The sequence below is a fragment of the Rhinolophus hipposideros genome (assembly GCF_964194185.1).
Source record: "Rhinolophus hipposideros genome assembly, chromosome: 5".
Taxonomy (NCBI): domain Eukaryota; kingdom Metazoa; phylum Chordata; class Mammalia; order Chiroptera; family Rhinolophidae; genus Rhinolophus; species Rhinolophus hipposideros.
The window spans coordinates 81248462-81264079 of NC_138051.1; the positions used below are offsets into that span (position 1 = coordinate 81248462).

The following is a 15618-nucleotide window of genomic DNA, read 5'->3' on the forward strand; positions in this document are numbered from 1 at the left end:
AAGAGATCAGCCCCTTATCTCTTCACTCAGGAGGCCTGGAGAATGCATGAGTGGGGGTCACCAAGGCCTTAGGGGCTCCAGGTGCTTGTTCCAAAGCAGACAGTCAAGAAGCAGCCCTCTTGGGGAGGGTATCTCAGGACATTGAATGGGAAGGTCTCTTGCTCTGAACTTGCGTTCCTGTGACTTCTGAGGGCAACATGAGAAATGGAGGTAGTGGTAATCTTTCTTAATCAATCTTCAGATTGATTAACGGAGATGGGGAGACTGAGGGTGTGTCTACGCTCTCCACCTGGGAATCCTAAAGCTTGGCTCATAGGAGGAAAAGCCACAGCTGTGGTGATCAAGCCACAGTGTGGTGTCTTGACACATTGATTTTGGTGGCAGGTGTAGCCACTGGCAAAGTTTCGCTCTTGGAGTGAGTTGGGAGTCAGGTCTGTCAGATGCCCCATATGCTTGACTGGCTTCTTCTTAGCTGCCCTCATAAACGTCGATGTGCAGACCCTCTAGCCTGTAAATCCAGACGTGCAGACTGGACCTGGTGACATTGCCTTTGCCTTGAAGGTCCCACCAGCAGCTCAATGAAAACGTGGCTCGCTCAGACAAGTAGTGATACTAATGAGCATAATGCTTTAAGCCAGGCTTTCACTTCATCTCCCATTTCTTTCATTTCTTTGTTCCACATTTATTGAGCATTTCCTGAGTCTCTTGCTTTGCTAGGAGCTGGGGGGTGTCTGCATGAGTAAGAGATGGTTGACTCCTGCCTGGGAAAACTTCCCATTCAGTGGGGGACAAACACACAAATGTGTTTTTATAGCACAGGTTGGTCATCCTATGTCAGAGACTTATCTGTGTATCTGTGTATCCCCAAGAGGACGTGCTTAATTCTACCCAGGAAATGGAGTTCAGAGGGGGCTTCCAAGATGTGTTGATTATCCAAAGGGATAGGCAGTATTTACTGAATGTTTCTTCTGCGCTGCGCGCTGGGTCGTTACAATGACACTGAATTCTTCCAACAACCATCATTCCATTTTACAGATGTCAGTCAGGGGAGAGAGGCTGCAACGCAGGTTTTCTGACTTCAACTCTGGTGCTAGGCTAAGAACATTCTGTTACCTCTTACCGGCAGGGGTGCTCTTCAGAGCTGGAACTATGAGCCAGAGAAACAGAACCATCTCCACTGTTCCCATGGAAACAGCAAAATCGTCCCTTGGCTGGGGCCAACTAGCATCTGCCAGACCAAGACATGTAATAATAATAATAACACAAATTTTTGAAACGAGGATGCCAAATGGGTAAATAATTAATGTAACGATTTGACCTGCTGCTTCTAAAACCCGCACACCATTCCTCAGACAATGGTGGAATTAAGGCTCCTGAGTAATTAATTTTGCCTAAACAAATAACAAGTGGAGAGCAAATTTTATGCTGTGAACCCAGTTCAGCTCTTAAAACTGGAGATAGATTACTTTTGCACACTGGCACCCCATCCCAACATCTGTGCGTAATTAAGCCTCAGCAAAGAATTTACCTCTCAGTGTGTGAGGCATCTTCCAGTGGGGTTTAATAACCTCAGCCCTATGCTACAAATCTCCAAGCCTCAGACAAGCATGGAATGCAAATGCGGTGTTGGGGAGACTGGGAGAAGTGAGGGGGCAGCCAGGCTGAACGGTCACGACCAGGGTGTTTGTGGATTTGGCATCGTAGCGTATGCTTGGGGAAGGGACAGGACAAGCAGCGAGGTCTGTGACTGACTTAGGAGACAGCGGGGACAAGGTGGGGGGGGGGAAGCCTTAGAACCGCAGGATTTGGGACTGGAAGAGATGAGAGTGTGTCTCTATAATTGGAGGGGGGATGGGTGGGGGATCATCTCTTGAGAAGGTCCACTCCAGGGTTTCTCAGTGCAAGGTTAGGAGTCTTGGACTCTGCAGACATTGTAGACAGACCCTGTTAGGTGACGTGTATGCGTTTGGAGAAGGGCCATACCTTCCTATGAATCTCAAATATTAAGAAACAGTGATGTATAATAATTAGTATTAGTTCACATTTTTTACATCGTCATGCTGTGTTAAATGCTTTTTAAAGTGTATCACATGTATTTATGCTATAATCCTTATAACAGCCCCACAAGCGAGGTTCCATTATTAGCCCCATGTCAGCGAGTGGGGAGGTTGGGCCCCCGAGAGATGGAACCATGTGCCCACGGTTACACGGCTTCCTGGTGAGGGGCAGAAGCAGGCTGTGAAATGAGGCGGCCTGGCTCCAGAGCCTCCACGTTAAACCACTGTGCTCTTCTGCCATTGTTATCATTTGTGGGGAAGAAATTATGCCCAACTGTCACTCTCAGCCCTGATTGTGTAGCAGAACCATGTGTGAAACGGCATGGCTGTCATATGGTGGCTGTTTGTCCAGCAGCTGCTAAGTGAGTGTTTCTGTGTTGAGCACGAGGACTCCACACAGGCTGATAGGAAGTAGGGAGTGTTGCCTCTACTGTAACTGTCATCACCGTCTTCCAGGTAAGGCAGCTGGTACTCAGAGCGGTTATAAAGCTTAGCCATAGTCACCCAGCTTGGAGGTGGCAGAGTGGGGCCTCCTGCTCACCAGCTGACGCTGGGGCTGCTTTCTGCTCTGCTGGGCTCGGGTGATGGGAGGATTCGGGCCCTGGGTGCTGGGCACTGGCCAAGACAAGCCAGGGCTTGTTTGACAGGTGCACTGACCAAAGCACAGCAACAAAGCAGGAGCATGGGGTCAGGGCCAGGGTCTTGAGCGGGAACTTTCCATAATCAGTGCCCTCTTTCTTGGGGTCACGATTGGCCCCAGTGTGGGGGCAGGTGGAGCCCACAGGAGTGGGGCCTGTGCTCTGTGACAAGGAGAACCTGGACTCAGGGGTCGTGATGGCCGGGATGTGACCCTGACAGGCCAGGGTCAGCGATGCCCTGGCCAGGATCCTCCTAGGGTTTAGTTTGTTTTTTTTTTGGGGGGGAGCAGTAGTTCTTATTACCTCTAAAATTGTTTTTTCTCTTTCATCTTTCCCCTCCTTGATGGAAGAAGCAAAAGAACAGGGGAGAAACATGGGTGTTGGGGTGAAGTGCATTTTGCCTTACACCCTAAACCCTCCTGCCCACATGGTGATTTAGGGCAAGTCACTTGACCTTGTGACCCCGTCAAGCCAAGTTTCTCCTAACTGATCAGGGAGCAGTTCTACATTTTGTAGTCATTTCTATGTCGCATCCATCAAAGGACAATTGCAGTCCTCCCTAAGCCCCCATGACAGACCCCTCTATTTCCCAGATTTGCTATTTCTGTCATTTCAGATGTAAGCAGCTGAAGCAAGGGGCACATTCTGTTGTTAGGCTGGGATGGTTGCATTTGGGGGAGATGGGGGGGCAAGGTAGAGGAGGGGGAACCCAGCACACCCGATATCCTGATTAACAAGCCCAGAGGATCTCAGCCTTTGGCTTTCTTTTTCCATCAGTGGCTCTTTCATGGCTGTTTCCACAGTGCCCCAGGCAGGCCCAAGTGGGGGTCTGCTCGTGTGTGTCCAGAGCCACTGCCACGCTTCAGTCCCAAGTAAACCGAGGGAAGAACTTAACCCCAAAACATGTCCTTTTCTTTTGGAAGCCATGAACCACAACAGCAAATGTGCTCTCATATTTTTAAAGATAGTTTTTGAAAAATGCCAAGCAAGACTGAATTTTAAGTTCAAAGTACCAGAGAGTTACAGATTTCTCTATTGCCCCAGATTTTCAAATGGCAAAAACTGCAGGGAAGTAGCAAATGAAAATGACACCTTGATTGCAGTTGGAACCTTTTTTCCAGGGGGCTCAGAGTGTTACACTTGTATGTAGACCCTAATTATCCTCAGATCTCCTTATTGAGACAGGGCAGGAACAGTCTTTTCTAATGAGAACTGGGGCGTAGAGGAGTTAAGGGGTTGGAATAAGACACAACAGTTATTAGCAGAACTAGGAAAGGAAGCAGATTTCTTGACTCGATGGCCATTATCTTAGTGCTGTATGAGTTTTGGGGATCGAAATGAGGGAAGTCCTTATTCCCCAAAACACTCGAATTAGCTTCCTCGTTTCTTTATTTGTAAGTGGTAATAAACCCATCAAGTTGCTGGGGAGACTGGCATTATGGCCTCTGGTAATTCCTCCCTCTGGCTGTGGTGAGACTGACGGGTGTCACTCACTCACATGGCAACCCAGCCGCCCTTGATGCAGTCCCATCTCTTGCCTATTCCTGGGGAAATTTGTTCTCTTTTTGGCTATTGGGTGTTCTCAGAGTCAGACGGGGTTGGAGAGCATATCAGTTAGGAATACATTTGTCAGCAAGTAACTGACAGCCCAATTTAGACAGAATGTCTTAAACAAAAACGATTTATTTTCCTCACATAGCAAGAAGGCTGGCAGCAGTTGTGGGCTGATATTGTCTTAGTGGTTTCACAGTATTAGAGATGGCATCTCTGATTTTCTTAAACTTTTCCTCATGGTTGTAAGGTAGCTGCTACAGCTCCATCTATCACATTCACTTTCAAGGTAGGAAGAGAAGGGTAAGAAGAGTTGCATCATCTATAAACATCCCTTGTTATCAAGAAAATAAAAACCTTTCCAGACCCCCCAGTGGACTTCCACTTATATCTCATAAGCCACGTGTGTCGCATGGCCATACTTATTGCACAGCAGGCAGGGAAAGTATTTAGTTTTTCCTGTCTGTGGGAAAGAGGAGGATTGAAAATTGATGTTGGGTTAGGGTTCAGCATTGACTGCCACTGGGGCTTGCAGGAAATCGGCATGAGAAAACTCATGACTTCCTGACTAAAAAAATGTATCATCCAATAAACCATTCATTCATTCATTCATTCATTCATTCATTCATTCATTCATTCATCCATCCATTCATCCATCCATCCAACCATCCATCCATACATACATTTGTACAATACAACTGTTGCACAGGTGTAGAAACTGAGGCAGAAGGTTGAATTGCATGTGAGGAGCCTGAAATGGGCCTGGTGTGAGAGGGAAATCACTTTTAATGCAAATTCTGGCCCAGGTATGAGAGGTTCTACACATTTTGCCCGCTAAGTCCCAGTTTTAGTTTTGACTTTTAATTGTGTCTGAAGGCACTAAGGAGAGCGGGGAAACCATTCTCTGGTCCCCAAGCAGGAGGGTTTTCTAGAGGAGGTGCTGGAGGTGTAGCTGGAAGAGGCAGAGCAGCGTGCCTTTCCCTCTCGGCCTGCCTCCCACTTTCCCACCTGCCCTGTGAGGTCCCACTCAGGCCTTCTCTCCTTTCCCGGGAGGAGTGTCTGCTGTCATCTGGCTCACTGTGCCTTTGGTGGTTCTCTTGCCCGGCTTTTCTGATCTGCCCTTTCCTATTGCAGGTTCCCCAGATCTACTGGGAGCTGTCCACCAAGAGGGTCCTTCTGATGGAGTTTGTGGACGGCGGGCAGGTCAATGACAGAGACTACATGGAAAGGAACCAGATCGACGTCAACGAGGTGAGGTTGAGAGCTCACAGCCACTGTGCAGGGGACATGGGCTTGGCCAGCAAGGGCAGGTGTGCCCAGGTGAGGGCTCACTGCCTTCCGATGGGGCCCTGTTATCTGAACAAGGATAAAGTCCCGGAGCATGAAGCATCCTTCCAGGTCTTCTTGTACAACCCTCTGCTCTGTCCCCTAAAGCTGAGGTTGGCAGCATGCTGTAGGGTGCAGGCACATGCTTGTAGCCCTTCCTTGCAGCTCCTGCCCAGACAAGTGGTGACCATCCATCTTTTTGTACCATCCAAGCTCCACAGGGCTGAGCGACCCAGAGAACCATGGTATGAAATCCATGTGACTTAATCCTTCTGCCTCTTGGAGCCTGAACACAATCCTCCCTTTTCCTGCCCTCCCTTCTCCCTGTCACTCCCCAGAGATCGAGGTGTCAGGGAAAAAGGGGACAGCAGTAGACAGCTGTTTCCACTTTATAGAAACAGGACAAAAGAGGTTTCTGTCTCCCACTTCCCACCTCCATTGGCCTCAGGGAAATTTGGCCATTGGGGTGGGGCCTGTACCCCTTTTTCTTCTTCTTTGTTGGCATAGGGCCCCACAGCTAGGGGTGGAGTTGTACGTTTTCCACGGCGTTCATAGTTTTTACAGTCCCTGCTGTGTCCTAGGTGTGGGAGTTCAGAGGAGAACCAGACATGATTTCCTTCCTTAAGGAGCTCACAGCCTCACTTTGGAGTAGATGTACAACTATGGACCTTTCTGGAAGAGTTCACCTTGGCTGGGAAAGGATAAGAGTGCTGCTGTTCTAATAACCTCCGCTTTACAGATGGGGAGAAAAGCTCAGAGAGAGAGCAAGTGTCTTTCCCAGTGTCATTTGGACACAGCACAGTGTGCGGCATCTGACTCTGCTTCCCTCACGGTGGGCTTCTAGGGTGGGCCTGGGGAAGTGTCTGGGCAGAGCTGCTTGCAGACGTGGGAGGACACTGGTTTGCCCGTCTCTTCCCCTGCTGGTTGGGATGGGGGTGTGTCCCGCATCTAGCCGGGATCCCTTTGCCCATCAGGACCCTTGACTATGAAGTCTTTGGCTCTAGTGGAAGAAGGGGAGAGGGGAATGGAGAGGAGAGAAAGGAGGGGAGATCACCTCCGGATTTTCCTGAACAGCCTGGAAGGGAAGCCGGATCTCTCTGCCTGCTGATAGGAAAGACCCCGGAGGCTTCACACTCCCCTGCCACCTGCCAGGTTACTGGCATTTGGTTTCTGCCACTGCAGTGGGATTTTCATTCTGACAGCACCCCCAAATCCATTCATCTCTTTGGCTCCAGTGAGCCCAGGGCTGTGATGGCGTTTAATCAGAGGCGGCTTTGATTTCAGAGACAAGTGCAAACAAAGACATGTTCTGGTGTAGCTGCTCGCTGGTGGTTGAGCGAGGGGCTGGGGAGAAGGGGCAGCTGGGCTGAAGGTGGCCTGCAGGAGCTGGGGCAGGCTGCTGCCCTCTGAGGGCTCATCTGTTTCTGCCCCCACGCCTCGTTAATAGCCTTGCAGATAAGGCCAGTGCTCTGTGCAGAGCAGACCCTCCGTTGATATCCTGGGAATTCGTGGGCAGGTAATAAGCCAGCTTCATGCCCTGGGTTGGCTCCTGTGACGCAGGGCTGGGTTAGAATGTTGGTTTTCTGTTTTCTGTGGACATGCATAGTTGGGCAAGCTGATGTCAGAGTTATTTGGGAAAAACAATAACAATAATTATCATAAGCAAGTAATATGTGCCAAGAATGTGACACATACAACCTCCACTCCTTGCCAAGGATATATCGTTAATCCCATTGACAGACGCGTGAGCTAAAGCTCAGAGAGGTTAAACAACTTGTCCAGCATCACATGGCTAGCAAGAGGCAGAGTCAGGATTTGAACCCAGGTCCGCGTGACTTCCACGTCCTTATTCCTCTGCCTTCTCCGTCTCCCTCCCAGGGCTTTGGCTTGGGCTGCGGTGGCACCTGGAGCCACCTGCTCGATGGCCACGTCAGTAAGTGCTCGAGCAAGGAGTTGGAGTGCTGACTGAGAAGCTTTGCCCAGCCCCACCCCGCCCCCACACTATCTAAATGCACCCCTTCTTTCTCTAGCTGTCCTCACGGGTCCTTGTATGCATTTCATGCAAACCTTTTCCGGTTGATAGACATAGGAGGACTAGCTGAGTTGGGGAGCGAGCAGGGCTTAGCACGGTGTCTGGCACGTGGTGAGCACTCCAAGTCTGTTGCTCGTTGATGTTATTGTTGTTTTCATTAGTATTGTCTTGAGCCCTGTCCTTTCCTCCTTTATCTCCTTTTACCGTGAACAGTTACCAGCTGCCTGACTCCCTGTGCCAGGCCCTTTCTGCATGGTAACCTTAGAGGGGGGTTTTCCTGTCTCCAGCTTCCAGATGAAGAATCAGAGAGGGAAGGTAGCTTACGTAAGGTTCCAGATCCTAAGGGAACACCTTGGTGAGTTTTCACATGGATATCCCATGTAATCACCAGCCAGGTAAAGATACGTATCATTTCTAACCCCCTGGAAGGCTCCCTCATGTCCCGTAATACCCTCACCCTGACCAAAGACCAGAGCTCTGGCTCTTCTGACTTCGGTCACAGATAACTTTCGTTTATTACTGAACTTCATGTAAATGGAGTCATACAGTATATAGTCTTTTGGATCTGGCGTCTTTGTCATCAGTCAGCTGTGGGTCTTTTGTGGAAGCTCTGTGTTCTCTCATCGGTCTCTGGGTCTATCCTTAGAATAATACCATGCTGTTTTAATTCTTTAGGAATCCCTAAGGAATCAATCACTTAATCCCATGCCCCTGGCTATGAGGTTTTGCATGACGCAGGAAGCTCTTGATATTCTGAGCTGATGGCATTAAATACCGCCACGGAAACCTCACACTGGACAGGGGGTCATGGGCCATGTGTTGTCGCTGACCATTGGTGACGCTGGGAGTAGACTAGCAATAGGCCCTACTAGGCTGCAGAAATCAATATCTCTTACCAATCAGTATCAAAGCCATAGGCCTCCTGGAAGACTGGTGGTGGTGGTGGTGGTGTATGTATGTGGTTGCGTGTATGCACACGCCCAGTATGAAAGACTCCACATAACTGAATGTTTCTAACAGGCTTCTGAGGTTCTGAAGTCTCCCTAGGACTGTGGGACTCGGAGCCTGTCCCAGGAGTGACTCCCTCCTAAGAACAGCCTGGCTGTGTGAGGGAAGTACAAGGGACAGATAGGAGTGACAGGGGTAAAGAGCTCACCGCAAATCCTGGGGGGAAGTGGCATCTTCGCTACTACAAGCTGGTGACTCAGCTGGAAGGTGGGGCTAAACAGACAGGGAGGGGCTGTAGAAAGAATCACTCTTGAGGTGGGTAGCGATAGCTCCAGACCCCTCAAACCCCTTTTTGAGTCATCCCCACTCTACTTTGTAGAGACCCTTTTACCCCACAGCATCCCAGCTCAGCTGGTCCTCGTGTGTGAGCGATGTAAGACCAGTTCCCAATAGACAGCCGCCAGTTCCGGATAGACTCTGGCAAGGAAACACCAGGTTAAGAGGCAAGGGCCTGAGTTCCAGCTCCATCTCTGCCAGTGGCTCACTGTATGACCTTGGACAAATCATTCCTCCTCTCTGGGCCTCAGTTTTCTTATCGAAGGTTTTGGATTAACTAGACTGTAAGGGTACATCCTGCTTGGATATTTTAGAGAGCAATGATTCTCAGCTTGCTGGGAGCTAGGACTTGAGTCCTCTATTTCAAAATCACCAGGGAGCTTGTTTAACAATGCAGATTCCTGGGCCCCACCCCAAATTTACTAATTGAAATCTGGGTAGGAAAGGTTGGAGAGGGTTGCAAGAATCTGCATTTTTCACAAACTCTCCAGGTAGTTCACATACTCACTGACATGCAGGAAACACGTGCCATGGGCCAGAGGGTCTGAGCAGGGCACCTCTGTTGTTGTCCACCGGTGGGCAGGAGGCAGCCCTGCCTAGCGGTCCTCACCCGCCAGGGAGCGCAGGGCCGTGGGGAGCCAGCAGCCTGCAGTAGCTCTCGTTTGTTTGTGTTTCTGAGCCCAGAAGCGAATGTTATGGAGGCCCTGACCCGATGATCATATTTGCCAGTCACTTTAAGAGCTGGTGACAGTGACTGTCATTGATTTCATTAAAAGTAAAGGTCGTGTGGGAGCATGCGTCCTTAGGCTGAATGGAGCCTCCTCGAACCACAGGATGACTATTGATTGCAAGACCTTTATCGAAGGTTAATTGGATTTCCGTGAGTGTATATTTAAGACCCCGCCTAGACGAAGGCCCAATTGAATTTGCATGAAATTAGCAGAGAGAAAGGTGACAAAGTCTCGAATTTGGGGTTGGCAGAGATGGGGACTGGTGGGCAGGCATCTGCAGGGTGTGAAGAATGGTGATGGGTCCAGGCATGGGCTCTTGCAAAGATGCCAGCCTGTGTGCCCCAGTGGCCTGGGTGACAGCTGGGGGGAGAGGGCTGTCACCCAGGGCCTGGTCGTCATTGTTTGGACTTTATTCAGTCCTCTGTCCTAGGATGGCCCTTCTGGTCTGTGGTATGGCCTCCAGAGCCTGAGAACTTTTTTTCTCCTCAGAGTAAATCTCTTCAGGGTCGGGAAGGGAGCTAGGGGGTTAGCTCTTTTTTCGAAAGTCTTTCCACTAATCCTCCTTTTCCAGGCTCCTGACTCCTGTTTTCACAGGTGTGGGGGCGAGGGGGCGCTCTGGGCTCAGATAAAGCAAACGGAAAGTTCCCATCGCTGGCTTAGGGCCCCCTGTTATCTAGCCTGCTAAGTCATTTCTCAGTAGCTTTCTGTCGCCCCCACCCCGAATCTTGCCAAACTCTTGTCTGCAGTTGAGGGCCCTTCTATTCTCTTTGTTATGGTGGGGTCTTTGTCTTTGTTTCTTTTAGTCTTTTTAGTGGGGCTGGTGAGGGAGTGGCGTCGGTGCATGGGTTTAATCTGCCACGTCCAGCCCGAAACTGTTTTTCTTTCCAGTCATTTTAAAAAGCTATTCCATGTCCCTGTAGGAGCAGTGAAAGGGCTTCAAGTGTATTTTTCAGCCGTTTATCGAACACCTACTGTGTGCAGGAGACACATATAATGCAATAGTAGAGGTGAGGACAGGGTGCAGGAGAAGTGGGGCTGGGTAAGGCTTCACCCATGCTGGGTGCTGTGGTGGGAGCGGCAGAGAGTTTCCCAGGGGGCACTTGGGGTTGTCTGGCTCTGCCATTTACTGGCCAGGTGCCCTTGGAGAAGTTACTTAAACTCTGAATCTGAGTGCCTCATCTATACAGTTGGAGTGATAACTATACTTACTTCACAGGGTCTTTGGGTAGATTTTGCACGTTGTGAAATTCTGTAAAAAAAAAAATAATAAAGTTGTTTATAATTCATGAGGTTATTATTCACAGGGGCATGTCTTCCTGCCTAGAATCTTTGGGAATCTTCTTTGTTCTCCTCCTGTCCACCTACCTCTGTTGGTGAGTGATGGTCATCGACTGAGCATATGGTGACCCTTCCCCATCTGCTTAGATTTCCCCTCACCCACCCCCCCACGCCACCAAAGACTGAATAAGACGTTTACTTTTTGCTTAGCACCGTCACTCAGCCCTGATTGGGCCTATCTGGCTCTGTGGTGGAAGGTGCTCAGAAGAGCAGGGAAGAGAAGCTGAAGAGGCATGCAGACCCCAGTTACTGAAATCACCGGGAAGAGAATACCTTCCATCATCCAGCCCTCCATGCTGAAAGCTCGAGAGGCTCAGGGGTGTCAGAGGGGCCAGGTGCACAAGATGAGTTCCTGGAGATTCATTTCCCTAACAGCAGGGATGGCAGGAGCGGGGACCAGTGTTGCTCTGGACGTGGCCTTCTTGGATTGAGGGCTGGTTCTGCTTCTTACCAGCTGGGACTCCTTGGTGGAGCTAGTCACTCTGTGGATGCCCCAGCTTCTTGTTGGAAAGTGGGGTACAACAGTGACCCGGAGGACTGTTTGATGATTGAAACATGAAGCCGTTGGCAGGGTGCCCACAGTACAGGCTCAACACATGTTGTTATTACACTGGAATTCCAGCCCTCAGCCCTCTTTGTGGTGCTAGCAGGACAAATCTGCCAGAAGAAGGGGAGACATGTAGGGAAGACGCCCTTTCCCCATTTTTCATATTGACCCAAGTCAGGTGGAAGATGTGGAAATCTGTCTTTGGAGTGTGTTGTTGCCCGAGGTCGGAAATGTTGGATGTCAACATCTGTCCCTCCCTTCTCGTGGCTTCCAATAGTCATGGCCCTGAGGAGCCAGGCCCAGCCCTCTGGTAGCCTGGTCCTTTGCGTCTGTCTGGCCAGGGGACCTGATGAGCCCTTAGTGGCCTCGTGGACCCTCCGTGCCCTGGTGCTCAGGCGGTGTCCTGGTTCAAGCCCAACATGGAGCGGCTTCCACCGACTCCTCCGGGGGAAACTCCCAGTGGGAGTGACCCTCCCAGTTTCCTATAATGGACTCTGCCTCACACTCCTTTCTTCCTCATTACCTCTCCCAACACCGTGTGTGGTTGTAGAGGTGCCAGTGCCTTCACATTCAGGGACTTCATCTCAGCGTTCTCTAGTCCAAGACTGACCCCCTCCGTGGATCGAGGTGGCCTCGTGCTGGGCAGCAGCAAGGAATCCAAGGTTCATATATCCCACGGTTGGGTCCTGGGGATAGAGGTGGGTTGGGGAGAGGAGAATGCTCTAGGTCGTGGTCTGGTCTGGGCTTTCAGGCCATTGTTCTGCCTCAAGTCCGGGCAGAAACTGGGGGAAGGGCAAAGAGGATGTGAATTAGTTACCTCCTTCTACTTAATATCGGGCTACTTATGCGACACCAGCCTCCCGTCTCTGTCAGAGATCTTGGCCTTGCTTCCATGACACTCCCCAAGAACATAAATAGACTTTCCCTTGGGGGTGGGAATAAATTAACCTATGCAATTATAGAATAATTAAAATACTTTCAGGCAATTCAAGTTTTATGAAAAATCCCAAAATAACTGATTTAAATACTATTTAGTAAATTAATTCTTTACTCTTTTTATAGATTCCTGGCTGCCCCCCACCCCCACACACACTGTTAGAGAATAAAGGCATTGCGTAATTACTGAACTCCCTTATGTGAGTGGCACATTCTTTTTACATGGAACAATGAAAAGAATCGTCACTGACTTTTTTTCGAAAAATTGCTGTACTATGGCTTTAGTTAACAGTGTGTTTTTCATTCGACGAGCAGCCCTGGCTGTCCCACTGAGACTCTTTTCTCCAAATGGAATGCCTTCTTGGATGCCATGGGGAACTTGCGGAGGTTTTTGGAGCAGCCCCTGCCTCCAGGCAGGAGCCTCCCTATGAGTGGAGAGGGAGGATGGCCTGGCCATTGAGAGCTTGTTCCCTGGAGCCACACCACCTGATTTCACTAACTGCCGGCCAGGTGACTAAGCTCCCCCCCCTTGTGTATCTCCTTCACCTGTCCACTACAGAGGGTGGCTTCGAGTCCATGTAAAGTGCCTGGAACTGTGCCTGGCGCAGAGTGTTAGCTGTTACCATTCCAAAAAGGTGGCACTTCCTGTATTTATGCAGATGCCATCATTAACAGGGCAAGGGGCAGCCTTAGGGGAATTGAGTACACAGTTTTCCAAAGAAGACATACTAATAATGGCCGAGAGGTACTCAACATCACTAATCACTACATGAAAAGGTACTCAACATCACTAATCAAGGAAATGAAAATAAAAACCACAATGAGAGATCCCCACGTACATGTTAGAATGGCTATCATCAAAAAGACAGGAGAGAAGTGTTGGTGAGGGTGTGAAGAAAATGGAACCCTCGTGTACTATGGTGGGATTGTGCATTGGTGCAGCCATTCTGAAAAACAAGATGGAAGTTCCTCAAAAAATTAAAAATCCTAGCATATGATCCAGCAGTCTCACTTCCTGTTATATATATCCAGAGGAAACAAAATCAGTATCTCAAAGAGATGTCTGCACCCCCACGTTCATTGCAGAATTATTCTCAATTGTTTGTTCTTAATCACGAGATATAGCTAAAGTATTATAGAAGGGGGTGGGAGGGGGGTTGTGTGCCTACTGATGGCCTTAGGTTTCTCCTGCGACCCTTAATGTCTCTGAGGACTGGCTGTTTTTTTCTGGGCAATTGGGTCCCCAGAGACTATTTAGTGCTACTATGACAGATATAAAGAAAAATCACCCCAAATTTAGAAATAAGACCAGGAGTGTACAGTGTGGTTTTTAAGTCATTCTTCAGCATTGTTCAACCAGCCCACCCGAGGATTTTTTAATATCTAGGGGAATGTGCCTTTGTTAGACTTTGCTATTGACAATTAATTAAGGGTTCAGCCTGCAGCCATTTGTAACCTGTAGATCTTATCCAGTAGAGATGCAAATAATTTCTGCTCAGTAGAAAAGATAACCCCAAAGTTTATGATTTCCTTATTGCCCTGTAAGACAATAACCAGTTTTGTATCTAATCCAGGAATCTTAGGCTCTTACTGTTCAAATGCCCATAAACAGTCAACCCCTCAAAATTCTCTTTGAACCAGCTCTACATTCATATTTGTCAATTTATGGATGAATTAAATAATCTTTGTCACATGTTCATTCTGTATTTTTGTAGGAGGGTTGTGTTTTTAACTTTTTTGGATATTACCCTTTCATGGTGATACTAGGTATATTTTTTCCCCTAAGTTTAAAATAGTAAGCTGCCACATTACAAACAAACAAACAAACATATTAGTGTGTCTTGGAGTACTACCCTGTTTCCCCGAAAATAAGACGTAGCTGGACAATCAGCTCTAATGCGTCTTTTGGAGTAAAATTTAATGTAAGACCCGGCCTTAATAAATTAATATAATATAATAATATAATATAAAATAAAATAAAATAATATAATACTGGGTCATATATTAATTTTTGCTCCAAAGACGCATTAGAGCTGATTGTCCAGCTAGGACTTATTTTCGGGGAAACACAGTAGGACATAAAACGCTTTCCCATATGTGATCATATTTTGACCTTGAATCTCAGGGTTGCTCTGTGAGGAAGTAGAGCAGTGGGGTTCCCCCCTTAACAGCTAAGGGAACTTAGACCTAGATTGAGAAGGGAGGTGACTTGTCCCCCAGGTCACCCATACCCTAAGTGGCAGTACCAAGATGGCTCCAGAGTGAAGTTGAGTCCATAGGCTGGTTCTCTCTCATGTCTCTGTCTTGCAACCTACCTATCGGGGTGAAATCTGGTTAAAATGAACATTAGGAACAGTCCCTGAATGGAAAGACACCCTGTCAGGGGCAGCTGGATAAGGTGTTGAAATGGGGAGGGCGCTCTGGTGGCTTTGCTCACGTGTATATGAGCGGCAGTTGGCACCTCCTCCTCCTCCTCCTCTGGCAGCAGCAGCAGCCCACTCGTGGGAAAGGGCTCCCCAGTCCTGAGTCCCCAGATCCCTAGAGGCCATCTTTCAATGTAGTAATAGGGGGCCCAGAGCGATTAGCAGTATTTCAGAAAGCTTAAGGGAAATCATACATCTCCCCATGACAGGTCTGCCCAGACTAAATGAAATGTCATTTCTCTGCTTTTGGCTGGAATTCCGTCAGCTCAGTCTGGCTGCACTGCTTATCTTGGGCTGATCAGGAGCCCTGATTGGACCTATATGCGTCCTTGACAAATAAAAATGAATTATTACTTAATAAATGCAATTGGTTTGGCAAACACAGCCTTTCAGGCCATAGCTCCATGAAGCTCCAAGAGCCTAACGAGGAGTTCTTGGGCACAGAGGTGTGGACTTGTGGCTCTCGCAGCATCAGCTCTGGATGGGGCCCCTCTCTGAGAAAACAGAAGTGATGGCTCTGGGACACCTGACATCTCAGCCTGAGTCTGAGAACTTGACACGGGGCAGAAGTCCTGTTCCAAATGCCAATAGGTGCTGCATACTGGGCATTTGTTGGCTCCTAGGGGAGCATCAGGCGCTGGAGAGCTTGTGTGGGAGCAGGACAGTGTGACATAGGATAAATGTCAAGACTTTTACACAACTTCTTTAACCCTGGTTTCTTCATCTCTTAAAAAAAGTACAGTGAAACGTAGTCT

The 15618-nt window shown here is 48.7% G+C and overlaps 1 protein-coding gene across 5 annotated transcripts in view; it reads left to right on the plus strand.

The window, feature by feature from the left end:
* The window catches only part of ADCK1 (aarF domain containing kinase 1), a 110280-nt gene that overhangs the window by 79825 nt on the left and 14837 nt on the right, over positions 1-15618 (plus strand). For all 5 annotated transcript variants that reach the window (XM_081050169.1, XM_081050166.1, XM_081050168.1 and 2 more), the window contains one exon: positions 5381-5497. In XM_081050169.1, the coding sequence (XP_080906295.1) occupies positions 5381-5497 (117 nt within the window). The remainder of the gene's footprint in view (positions 1-5380; positions 5498-15618) is intronic.